Raw genomic sequence first — 13,082 nt, forward strand, 5'->3', positions numbered from 1 at the left:
CTCCTACTCACAGCCAGTTAGCCGAGAATGGGAGCTCCCAAAGGGAGGACCACCCATGGGTCTGCTTGACTCAGCCCTCCCCAACCCCTTTCACCTTTGCAGTAAAACTCTAGCCAAGGAAGACAAAGAGACCTTTGGAGACCAAAACAGAACTTTTAATTCGGGCCAACAGCAGGCTCATGCCCAAAATGGCTGCCAACCCCAACAAAGAAAGCAGCTAGCTTATATGTCGTTTGAGATGGGAAAAACAAGGTAGGATACAGGTTTCAGACAAAGACAGTAAATTACTTAACCCGTGACAATTCTGAGGAAACTGGCAATTCAGTTATATTGACTAGTCATCCTCCAAGCTGGACTAGGGTTGGAGGCTGGGGTCCGGAGGCAGGTGATAAGCTTTTGAGATAAGCTTGCATCTGCAACTTGTTACAATGCTGGGAGGGGCTGCTTAAAATTTTAGCCTATGTGTTACTTCTAAATAGCTTATACTAAATGTTAACTATTTTCATGTGCGTCCATGTGAAGAGCCCACCAAACAGGCTTTGTGTGAGCAACATGGCTGTGTATTTCACCTGGGTGCAGGCAGGCTGAGTCCAAAAAGAGTCAGCGAAGGGAGATAGGGGTGGGGCCGTTTTATAGGATTTGGGAAGGTAATGGAAAATTACAGTCAAAGGGTGTTGTTCTCTGGTGGGCAGGGGTGAATCTCACAAAGTACATTCTCAAGGGTGGGGAGAATTACAAATAACCTTCTTAAGGGTGGGGGAGATTACAAAGTACATTGATCAGTTAGGGTGGGGCAGGAACAAATCACAGTGGTGGAATGTCATCAGTTAAGGCTGTTTTTACTTCTTTTGTGGATCTTCAGTTACTTTAGGCCATCTGGATGTATACCTGCAAGTCACAGGGGATGCGATGGCCTGGCCTGACAACTATTACCTATGTTATGTTTATTATTTTAAGCTTTATTATTACTATTTTATTTATTTTATTTTATTTTCCTTCCACACACCCGTTTCCACCCTGGAGAGACCAGATGAGCCAGACTCCAGGGAGGCCTAGAAGTGGGCAAGGGGAAACGGGAAAGGAGGAAGATGGTATGGGTGTGCCTGGTTAGGGGTGGGAGTGCTGGACGGAGTTCGGGACGAGAGGGGCTCTGCAGCCATTGGCACACAATGCCTGGGAGTCCCTGCTGGTGCTGGGATCATCCCAGTGAGCCCTGGGAGGGAACTGAAGACCCCCAATTACCAATGCATCTGTTTTCAAAACCGACGGGGGGAAGGGCATGCCTAGGTTCAAGGATACGTGCAGGCTTGGATGACTCCGGGCCATTAGGGAGCCTCCGGAGCACCTTGATCCTCAGACGGGCCTGATGAAACGAGCTTCTGATTCAGCAGGCCTGGGTTCGGGCCCGAGAACCTGCGTCTCCCGCGAGTTCCCGCGAGGCAAGTGCTGCAGGTACGGGGCCGGGAGCTAGGTTTCGTTTCTGCGCCCGGAGCCGCCCTCAGCACAGGGTCTGTGAGTTTCATTTCTTCGCGGCGCGGGGCGGGGCTGGGCGCGGGGTGAAAGAGGCGAAGCGAGAGCGGAGGCCGCACTCCCGCACTGCGCAGGGACCGGTGAGTGTCGCTTCTGGGGGCAGCGCCCAGTAACCGCGCTAGGAGCGCGGAGAAGGGCATTGGGAGAGCGGCGTTCGTGGCGGAGACTAGCGCTCCGGAGCACGGGCACGGCGGGGGCACCTTCTCGGCTGCTAGTAACTAACAATAATAATAATCATAATTATAGCAAGGGCGCTGATGGGCGGGCTCGGAGCACGCCTGATTCTGGTTCCCACCAGGCTGCCCGGGCTCCTGATGACTCATCAGAAACATCCCCCTAACCCGCGGCCTTCCTGCAGGAGAGGTTGGGAAGGGGTGGGGGACGGGGCTCCGGGGAGGTCTCCGAGGGACTCTAGTAAGCGGGGAAGGGCGCCGGGAAAGTTTCAGATCCACGGCTGCGCGGGCCACGAGCCCACCCGAACGCCGACCACTGCTTTCCGTCGACTTCTATTTCCTGGGAACGCGCGAAAGCAAACCCAAGTCAGACTGCGGAGGTCGCTGGGGAGGGAAGTTTCAAGGAGTTCTCGCCGATCCTGCTGAATAAAGGGGGTTCCGAGCTGGGCCGAGATGGGGCATGCGCGGGAAGACCCCTGCCCGCTGTTCCCCCCCACCGCCCCAGTGGATGCCATGCCTGGGGCCTCCCCGGCGCGTGTGGCTGACGCACCCTCGGGGTCCATCGTAGTTGGCCGGGATCGTGGAGTGGGTGCGGTGGACGAAGGGAGGCAGGACAGCCCCGGGGGTGGCAGAAGGAGCCCGGGCACAGCTGAGACCTGCGCTCCCATCCCACCAACACTCACAGCGGGTGACTGCCGAGCTGGGCAATTGGGATGGCCCAAGTTATTTGGTTAAATTTTAAATCACGTTTGTTACTGGGAAGTAGAGTCCAGTGATGCTAACCACGCCTCTACCTCCACCACCGGTGTCAGTCCCAAAGGGCTCCTAAAATGGCTGTGTCATCTTTCAGCCTTGGACCGCAGTTGCCGGCCAGGAATCCCAGTGTCACGGTGGACACGCCTCCCTCGCGCCCTTGCCGCCCACCTGCTCACCCAGCTCAGGGGCTTTGGTAGGTAGCAGTGCATTTGGTCTAAAGGGCAAGATGTTCTCTCTTTTATTCATAACAAATTTAAATGCCAGCAGGGTTTGGGGGGGAAAACGCTTTCAGAAGAAAAGGTGAATGTCAGTCCTGCAAGAGTTAGTTTTAAAACTAGGCTGAATTGGCACATGTATACCTATGTAACAAACCTGCACGTTCTGCACATATACCCCAGAACTTAAAAGTATGTAAAAAAAGAAAAAACTAGACTGGATTATGTTGGGAAAGCGTAGCCTCTTCCATCTTAGGCATTTCCTAGAACGTAGGCAGTAGGTGGTCCTTATTAGGGGTTTTGGGAGAGGAAGGGGGCTGAATCCTACCTCCCATCCCTGCTCCTCTATGGGGTCTGAGCTGAGGAAGCTTCACCACAAGGAGAGAACCCCCCTGACAACCCTGGATGCCACCTTTACCCTCACTGCAGGAATTCTGTGGCCACACTGCTAGGAGATCAGTTCTGGGTCGGAGGCTACAGGAAAACTCCCACTCCCTGAAATCTGGAGTGAAGAACGCCGCCATCCAGCCACCATTCCAAGGTAAGGCAGAAATGAAGTGGGCCGTTGGGTTCTTTCTTTTCTTTCTTTCTTTTTTTTGAGACAAGATCTCACTCTGTCGCCCAGGCTGGAGTGCAGTGGCGCCATCTCAGCTCACTGCAACCCCCGCCTCCCAGGTTCAAGCGATTCTGGTGCCTCAGTCTCCTGAGTAGCTGGGATTACAGGCACACATCACCACACCTGGCTAATTTGTATGTGTTTAGTAGAGACAGCATTTCACCATATTGGCCAGGCTGGTTTCAAACTCCTGGCCTCAAGTGATCCACCCGCCTTGATTTCTCAAAGTACTGGGATTACAGGCACGAGCCACTGCACCCAGTCAGGTTCATTTTAGTTGTTATGTTAACCAGGTTTCCTCCACCTGTGCACTAACTTTCACTTTCCCAAAAGGTTTCAGGATGACCCAGCAGGCAATGAGTGATTCTCAAATTCAGGATTTATTGTGAGAGCTTCACACACACAATTGAGCAGACATTCACAGTACAATGATTAAAGGGAGTGATTAGGGTAAGGACCCACAGTGGAGGCTCTGGAGGCCAGCCCACTGACAGCCACTCCAGGGAGTCCAGAAGTCCCGCTCTAGTGCTGGGTGGTGGAGGGAAATCTGTTCCTCCAGGGGCCTCATCCTCGGCTGCCCAGCTGCCAAAGTCAGGAAGAAGCTTTCAGAAATCTCACTGCCAAGGTTCCGAAAATGCTTCAGACACTGCCAGTCCCTTGTCGCTTTTGCGATCCTCCACAGGTGTGCGTGCCACTGGGTCCTTATCCACTGGAGTCTCTGGTGGCATTGGGCCACAGCAAGTGTTCCCTCATCCCCTTAGTCTACCACACACATGCTTACCACTTTGAAGAAAAACCCCTTTACTATGAGCGAAAGTGAGAGACACGTATGTTTATTGTTTCTAAAGAAAGAAACTTACTATGGGCTTAATGCTACCTAATGAGTGCCTCCATTTTGAGACATTAGGGTCACAAGTCATTATTATATATCATGGGCACAAGCCTGCCCTGGGCAGGGACGGAAGGAAGCCCCTGCACAGGGGCCGTTGCTCAGGATGTGAGAAGAGCCTGGTGCATATCCCCATCCATGCCCACCTAACATCTCAGGCTCTGACCAGTGGGGCTGTGCAGTAGCGAATGGATGGAGGGCTGGAACCCTGCAGCCTCCTCTCCAAACACAGGGTGCAGCCAAGACATTTTAGGAGCAATTTGGGATGGAGAGCTAGGAGTCGCCACCTCTTGGCTCTTCCAAGGCTGGAACTGCTGCCTGCACTCAGTTCAGTTTGAAGACTGCAGCTGGATGCCAAGTTCCATGGAGGAGTAAGAAACCGGTTTGAACTCCCGAGATTGCCCTGCCCCTGAAATCCAAACTGATGTTCCAAATGATCAGGGAAAGGTACAAATGTTTATGGTTTACAGACAAAACCCATAAGGTTTAGCTTTCAGAGAATCTCATTTTATGAAGCAAATTAGGGAAGGGAATCTACTCACCAAGTCCTGTTTCAGCTGATTGAGTGGAACCTGTGGTCATGTGGTACAAGTCCTGGTCTCAATGATGCTCCTTATCTGGCTGCAGAAAGGCCAACTGAGGCAACCATAGCCCAGAAGACTGGTACTCCTGAGAGGCAGATGAAGTGCTGGTCTTTGATATCGAGCCTGGGATGCCCTGGGCACATGAGGTATTTCCAAAGGCATGAGAGTTTTAGGGAATAAATTCCCAGATTGTCAGACTCCATAAGTACCGTTTACAATGGATTACCTTTTATAACCATCCCAATCCTACCTGACAAAAGAGGTGGGTGGATTACGAGGTCAGGAAATTGAGACCATCCTGGCTAACACTGTGAGACCCCATCTCTACTAAATAAATACAAAAAATTAGCTGGGTCTGGTGGCGTGCACCTGTAGTCCCAGCTACTTGGGAGCCTGAGGCAGGATAATCGCTTGACCCCGGGAGGTGGAGGTTGCAGTGAGCCAAGATTGCGCCACTGCTCTCCAGCCTGGTGACAAAGCGAGACTCTCTCAAAAAAAAAAAAAAAAGAAATACATCCCTTTCTTCCCTTCCAAATCGAGCAAGGATGCCTTCCCTGGAAGTGTATAAACCCGGGGAAGGGAGACAGAAAAGGATAGTTTTAAGTATTGGTGTTGGGGACGTGTTCTTTAGCCAAGGCAGCATGAACCCATGGCAGCACTTCCCAACCTTCCTGACATGGGCGGTTCTGTGAACTCCAGTGTGATGGAGAAATGGCATTGGCTCAGGTGTGCAGCTAGATATGTTACAGAGCAGGGTGACAGGCAGGGGTGATGAGTTTTGTTTTAACAACCTGTCCCTTCAACCCTCATGGTACTGACAAAGATCACATGGCTCTCGGGGGAGATTCCTGCGAGGGGAAGCAAGGAGAGCATCCTTACATATTATTGATCCAGGCAGCAGATTTGCAGCAAAGCTCTGTGCTTTATTCATCTGTTAGAATAGTTAAAATAGTCAAAACATAGGAAAAGGATTCTGGGAAGTCAGAATCGGCTTCAGAGCACACCCCTCCTGCACTTGCCCGGTTCTCAGCCTTGGGAATGGGACTGGGTGGGTGGGTACTCTCGGGTGTTCCGCGGGTTTGGGTCTTACTTGTACACTTTGCTTGATTTCAAGGAGGTGCAGGAGAACAGCTCTGTGATACCATTTAACTTGTTGACATTACTTTTATTTGAAGGAACGTATATTAGAGGTAAGTTGGTGCATGCTATTTTCTGTAACATTTATTTTGAGTCATAGGAGAAAGATTTTCAGTTACTTTTATCCAAGATTATTAGACACTGTAAAATTTCATATTTAGGCACTTGTCCTACAACATTTTAAAAATGAATTTCAAATACATACATGTGTATTTGTAATGCAGACAAGTATAAGGCAGTCAGTTACATGCTTTCAAGAGTAAAATGAATGACATTTCATTTCCCCCATTTGTGGGAGTAAAAATGAAAATATGAAATTGATGATCAAAAGAAAGAGCATAAAAGATTTAGAGCTCACACATTTTTTAAACTAAAGGTTTGGGTATCAAATTACCATAATATTTGGATTCTCTTGGCTACATTGGAAACAGTTCTATAACAATTTTATTTTTAAATGTAAAGTTTTTGTTTGTTGTTGTTTTTAAGACGGGGTCTCGCTCTGTCGCCCAGGCTCGAGTGCAGTGGTGCGATCTCGGCTCACTGCAACCTTCACCTCCCAGGTTCAAGTGATTCTCCTGCCTCAGCCTCCCAAGTAGCTGGGACTACAAACACACACCACCACTTCCAGCTAATTTTTGTATCTTTAGTAGAGATGGGGTTTCACTATGTTGGCCAAGCTCGCTTCGAACTCCTGACCTCAGGTGATCCACTCACCTTGGTCTCCCAAAGTGCTGGGTGGGATACAGGCATGAGCTACTGCGCCCAGCCTTTAAATGTAAACTTTTTAATTGTATTACAACTGCATCAGAAGTTGTATCCTTTGCAACTATTCAAATTTATACTGAAAACGTTTTTGAAGTTCAACCTAAAATTATGACAGGAGATAGTTTTAGAAAATATTTTGGGGAACAGAGGCATATTCTATTTTTTTTTTTTTTTTGAGACAGAGTCTTGCTCTGTTGCCCAGACTGGGGTGCAGTGGCGTGATCTCAGCTGACTGCATCCTCTGCCTGCCAGGTTCAAGCAATTCTTTGCCTCAGCCTCCCGAGTAGTTGGGATTACAGGTGCCAGCCACCATGCCTGGCTAATTTTTTTGTATTTTTAGTAGAGACAAGTTTTACCATCTTGGCCAGGATGGTATTGAACTCCTGACCTCATGATCTACCTGCCTCAGCCTCCCAAAGTGCTGAGATTACAGGCGTGAGCCCCGGGGCCCGGCCTGGAGGGATATTCTTGAAGCGCCTTGAGCAGGGAGGCAGCGTTTGTCTTTATCTGACCTTGGCTTCTTTGGGTCACTCTGTTTCTCTTTCCGTGAATAAAAAGCCAGTGAGCACACACTGTGTCCCAGGCACTCTTCTACGCTCTGGGGACATCACCATGAACAACTAGTCAGAGTCCCCACCACCAGGGGCCTTCCGTTCTGGTGGTGGGTTTGGTTCCATGGTTGAATGCACCCAGCTGCTTATCTGTTCAATAGGCATCTGCTTTATTTTAAGCTTACTTTGCAAAGAAGGAAGATGGTTGTTTCCGAAGTGGACATCGCAAAAGCTGATCCAGCTGCTGCATCCCACCCTCTATTACTGAATGGAGATGCTAATGTGGCCCAGAAAAATCCAGGCTCGGTAAGTTGCTCTCTGAAAGTGGCTATCCATGTGACATGAGCCATGCCCATTCGAGGCTGCCCTTTTCTACAGTGGTGCTACTGCTGCCCAGATATGCCTGCTCTCTCTCCTCTCCTGTGCCAGGACGCAGATCCTGACCCTCTACTTGCCAGCTGACAACCATGTATAGACTCGTTGCCTTAGCTCACCGTGGGTGGAGGTGCTGCTGGGGTTGGGGACACTGGCTGAGCTGTCGATGGGTTCAGCTCATCTATACTAGAAGGAACTGGCCCAGGCCCTGGGTTCAAGGAGCACTAGGTTTGTTTTTCCTGCCCACATCATGATTCAGTCTCAAGCTACAAACCCTGGGGCATCATTAAGATATTATCTTTGTAGGGAAGCCACGTGGTGAATTTTTTGCCCAGAATCAAGACATATTTTTGGTGGGAACCAATCATGGCCCCTGGAATCAGTCCAACCTCAGTTGGTCCCGACGCTGACACTCTCAGTGTGTGATTGTGGGTAGTTATTCCTCCTGTTATAAGCCTGGTTTTCCATATCTAAAATGAGAATAATGGTCTTTGCTTTATATGGCTGAGAGCAAAGTGCAGGGAGTGTCCAGGTACTCAGAGTGCTCAGTTTCTTATTACCGTGGATCATTGGCCTGTTTCAGTCTGGCTCTGTTTTCCTAGGCAATGTTAAACAATTTTTCAAACAATATTCAAAAAACATTGAAGCGTTTAGAAAAATACAGAGGACCACCACCTTTCCACCACCCTGATACCACTGTTTACATTTTTCTGCATTTCCGTCCCTGGTGCATCTCTTGTCTGGCTGTAAGAGATGTAATTATGTCAGGGTATGGGGCAGGAGGAACTCTCACCCACTCATACTTGCGTGCTTTGGAAGCAGCTTGGCCTTTTCCAGTCAAGGAGAACAGAGTGTGTCTCGTGATCTGGCAGTTCCACTTCTGGGGATAGACTGTGGTTCTCAAAGTGTGGCCCCCAGCCCAGCCCATTAGCATCACCTGGGAAGTTGATTGAAATGCAAATGACCAGCCCCTCCTCCCACTCCTAGACCTGGTGAATTGGACACTCTGGGGCAGGGCCCACCCTCTGTGCTTTACCAGGCTCTCCAGGTGATTCTGCTGTGTGCTGGAGTTTGAGGACCATGTGTAAACTCTTGCACATCCCCCTGGGAGTCACATGCATAGCAGCACTGTTTATAACAGCAAAACTCAGACCCTGTCTACGTGCCTGTCATGGTGGAATGGATACTGGGAGTGTGGTATGTTCATGTAGCAGAATTCTATACAGTAGTAAAGAGGAATGAACTAGAGTTCCAGGTATCAAAATGGCTGCATCAAATGAACAACGTTGAACCAAAGAATCAAGTTACAGGAAATATACAAAATGATTCCACTTATGTAAAATTCCCCAACAGGCAGCAATAGGCAATATACCATTGTGGGAAAAACATATAGGTGGCAAAACTATAAAGAAAAGCAAGGATGTGATGATCGCAAGCCTCAGGATAGAGGGACCCTCTGGAGGTGAAGGAGTTGACCCAGGGAGGTGTGTGCAATGTCCTAAGTACTGGGAGTGTTTGTGTTCTTAACCCAAGTGGTTGGTACATGCATATTTGCTTTATTATGTTTGACACACTTTTGTAAATAGATAGTATAAATAAATGAAAACAAACAAAAAGTTATAAGGTGAACTAAGACCGAGGCTACCAACTGTATTCATGCATTTGGTAAGGCTGTGGTTCTTTCTCAGTCAGGGCCCATTTTGCTCCCTGGAACTTGTGGCCAGGTCTAGAGACATCCTGGTTGTCACAACTCAGGGTGAATAGTGAATAGAGGCCAGGTATTTGGCTAAACCTCCTACAATGTGTAGGGTAGCCCCTGCAACAAACAATCTTCTAACCCCAAATATGAATAGCTTCTTGTCCTGTTATAAAGAAGCTATCCTAGTAAAAACGTTTGTCTATGATGAAGCATGCACAAAAATAGTCATTAGAAAGAGGTAAAAGACAAAATGATTTTCTCATATTTTCTTCCTGAACCTCAATCAGCCCACATTCGGAAAATTGCACCCAGCTGCTGGTAGGTAGGCAGGACCAAGTGTGAAGGCTGCTGCTTTCTCTGTTTTATGCAAGTACTTCACTATTTTGATTACTTTAGTTTTATAGTAATTATGGAAATTAGGTAATGCTAGTCCTCTGACTTTGTTCTTCTTTTTCAAAGTCATTTTGACTAAGAATATTTAGATCATTTCTATTTAATGTGACTGGTAATATAATTAGGTTTGAGAATATCATCTTGCTATTTGTTTTCTATTTGTCCCATCTGTTCTTCGTTCCCCCTTTCATCTTTTTCTGCCTTCTTTTGGATTATTTTTTATGATTCCATCATGTCTCCTTTGTTGTCTTATTAAGTATAACTCTTGGTGTTTTTAGTATATATCTTTAACTTAATAAGTCAACCTTCAAGTGATAGTCTGTCACTTCATGTATAGTGCGAGAACCTTAGAATAGTGTATTTCCATCTCTCTGCTCTGAGCCTTCATACTATTTCTATCATGCATCTTTTACATACATCATAAACCCCACAATACATTGTTATTATTGATGTTCAAACATTCAATTATCTTTTAAATAAAGATAGCAAAGGAATGCAAAAAAGTGTAGTAGTTACCCCTTCTGGTATAGACTCCTTTGTATAGATCCAGATTTCCATTCAGTATCATTTTCCTTCTACCTAAAGAACTTCTTTAACATTTCCTGTAGTGCAGGTCTGCTGGTAATGAATTAGTTAAGCTTTTGAATGGCTAAAAAAGTCTTTGTTTTGCCTTCATTTTTAAAAGTTATTTTTGCTGAGTATAGAATTCTAGATTGATGGTGTTTTTCAGTACTTTAAAAATACTGCTTCACTGTCTTCTCGCTTGTTATTGCTTCTGATAAGATTGACAGCAGATTTCTCATTTGTGTCCCTCTGCTCACACTATATCATTCTCTGGCTGCTCCTAACATTTTCTCTTTATTACTGGTTTTGAGCAATTTGACCCTCTTATGGCTTGATGATGTTTATGTTTGCTGTGCTTAATGTCTGTTGAGTTTCTGGGATCTTTGGGTTTATGGTTTTCATTAAGTTTGAGGGAATTGTATGTATTACTTCTTCAAATATTTTTTTCTGTCTCTCTTCCATTCTCTTTTGGGGATTCCAGTAACCTGTGTATTAGACTTATTGAAGTTGGCCATCTTTAATGGAGTGTATTGGTTCATTCTCACACTGCTATAAAGAACTGCCTGAAACTAGGTAATTTATAAAGAAAAGAGGTTTAATTGACTCACAGTCCACATGGCTGGGGAGGCCTCAGGAAACTTACAATCATGGAGGAAGGCATCTCTTCACAAGGCGGCAGGAGAGAGAATGACTGAAGGAGGAACTTGCCAAACACTTATAAAACCATCAGACCTCATGAAAACTCACTATCATGAGAACAGCATGGGGGAAACCTCCCCCACAATCCAATTACCTCTACCTGGTCTTTCCCTTGACACGTAGGGATTATGGGGATTACAATTCGAGATGAGATTTGGGTAGGGACACAGAACCAAACCATATCATGAGCATGATTTGCAGGCCATGAAGAATTCTCCATTTTTGCTTCCTCCAGGTGGCTGAGAACAACCTGTGCAGCCAGTATGAGGAGAAGGTGCGCCCCTGCATCGACCTCATTGACTCCCTGCGGGCTCTAGGTGTGGAGCAGGACCTGGCCCTGCCAGCCATCGCCGTCATCGGGGACCAGAGCTCGGGCAAGAGCTCTGTGTTGGAGGCACTGTCAGGAGTTGCCCTTCCCAGAGGCAGCGGTAAGAACTTACATTCTGTGTTAGTCTGCTCATGCTGCCATAACAAAATACCACAGACGGGGTGGCTTATACAACGAAAGTTTATTTTCTCACAGTTCTGGAGACTGGAAGTCCAACATTGGGGTTTAGCTTCTCCTGAGGCCTTTCTGCATGGCTTGCAGATGGCCACCTCCTCACCGCTCCCCCATGCGGCCTTCCTTCCGCACACAAGCATCTCTGCTGTCTCTTCCTCTTCTTCATAAGGGCACCAGTCATATTGGATTGGGGCCTACCCTAATGACCTCATTTAACCTTAATTACCTCTTTAAAGGCCTTATCTTCAAATACAGTCCCATTAGGGGTTAGGGCTTCAACGTAGGAATTTGGCGGGAACACCATTTCATAACGCTATCTCATTGCACATTTTTTTCACGTAAGTCATATGTAATCTACAGTTTGAGGAGAATCTGAATAAACACATTTGGGTCCCCCAGTTCAGAACTATATCAGTGAGGTCTCAAAGAGTTCAGGCCTGGGATGGGTATTGCAATACAGGTCAGGCATGGTAGGTAGAATATGGAAGGAGTTTACAGTAGGAGGACTGTTGTAAGGTGGCCTGGTAGCAGCAGGATGCTTTCCTAATGGGGGTAGAGTGTGTATGCTGGGGGGATAATGGAAGATGTTCGGATGAGTTTCGGGGGATTCCCAATGTGGTCTGCCACCTGAGCTGATGGCAGAACACTGGGATGAGTCAGGAAGCCGAAAGTGGTGGCTTTCAAGTGTTAGTAAGCAAAAACTCACCTGGGTTACATATTCAGAATGCACGTTCTTGAGGTCACCCAGACACAGTGCGATGTCCCCGCATATCAGAGGGTAAGACCAGAAAGTTTCCAGTTTTAAATGTCTCCCCATATGATCGTATAAAAGTTTGAGAACCATGGGCCTAAGGCGCTATGTAGGTCTTTTAAGAGCAAAGTGGAGCACTGATGTGGGCGTGGCCTCCTAGGGATCGTGACCAGATGCCCGCTGGTGCTGAAACTGAAGAAACTTGTGAACGAAGATAAGTGGAGAGGCAAGGTCAGTTACCAGGACTACGAGAATGAGATTTCGGATGCTTCAGAGGTAGAAAAGGAAATTAATAAAGGTGAGTACCCCCTGTTTGGATGCCTGGTCAAGCCTTCTGACATGCATGGGGTCTGTTTGTAACTGTTCATACTCCCACCTCCCTGGGCCTGTGCTGTCAGGACACCTTTCTCCTGCACATCAGGCCCCGGTTCCTTCTACTTCTTTTACCTCATTATGACCAGCACGCTTGGATATCAGCATCTGATAGCAATAATTTATTTCTGGCCAGGCACAGTGGCTTGTGCCTGTAATCCCAGGTCTTTGGGAGGCTGACACGGGGGGATTGCTTGAGCCTAGGAGTTCAAAACCAGCCAGGGCAACATAGTGAGACCCCGTCTCTTAAAAAAAAAATTAAAATAGCTGGGCAGGGTGGCATGCACCTGTGGTCCCAGCTATTCAGGAGGCTGAGGTGGGAGAGTTGCTTGAGCCTGGGAAGTCAAGGCTGCAGTGAGCCGTGATCTTGCTACGGCACTCTAGCCTGACAACAGAGTGAGACCCTGTCTCAAAAACACATGTATTGCTTATTATGTAAGTATCTAGAATAATGTGAATTTTAAAATGTCCCCACATATGGACGATCTGTCCCTTATTCAAGGGCTTCCCT

General features: G+C 47.4%; 1 protein-coding gene across 28 annotated transcripts in view; it reads left to right on the forward strand.

Moving 5' to 3' along the window:
• The window catches only part of MX1 (MX dynamin like GTPase 1), a 38,813-nt gene that overhangs the window by 4,340 nt on the left and 21,391 nt on the right, over window positions 1–13,082 (forward strand). For 4 of the 28 annotated variants that reach the window (XM_063803381.1, XM_063803379.1, XM_009434930.5 and 1 more), the window contains 6 exons: window positions 2,554–2,652; window positions 3,104–3,215; window positions 5,878–5,953; window positions 7,397–7,522; window positions 11,182–11,374; window positions 12,360–12,497. In XM_063803381.1, the coding sequence (XP_063659451.1) occupies window positions 7,418–7,522; window positions 11,182–11,374; window positions 12,360–12,497 (436 nt within the window). In that variant the 5' untranslated portion in view covers window positions 2,554–2,652; window positions 3,104–3,215; window positions 5,878–5,953; window positions 7,397–7,417. 28 annotated transcript variants of the gene reach the window in all.

Source organism: Pan troglodytes, chromosome 22 (genome assembly GCF_028858775.2).
Source record: "Pan troglodytes isolate AG18354 chromosome 22, NHGRI_mPanTro3-v2.0_pri, whole genome shotgun sequence".
NCBI lineage: Eukaryota > Metazoa > Chordata > Mammalia > Primates > Hominidae > Pan > Pan troglodytes.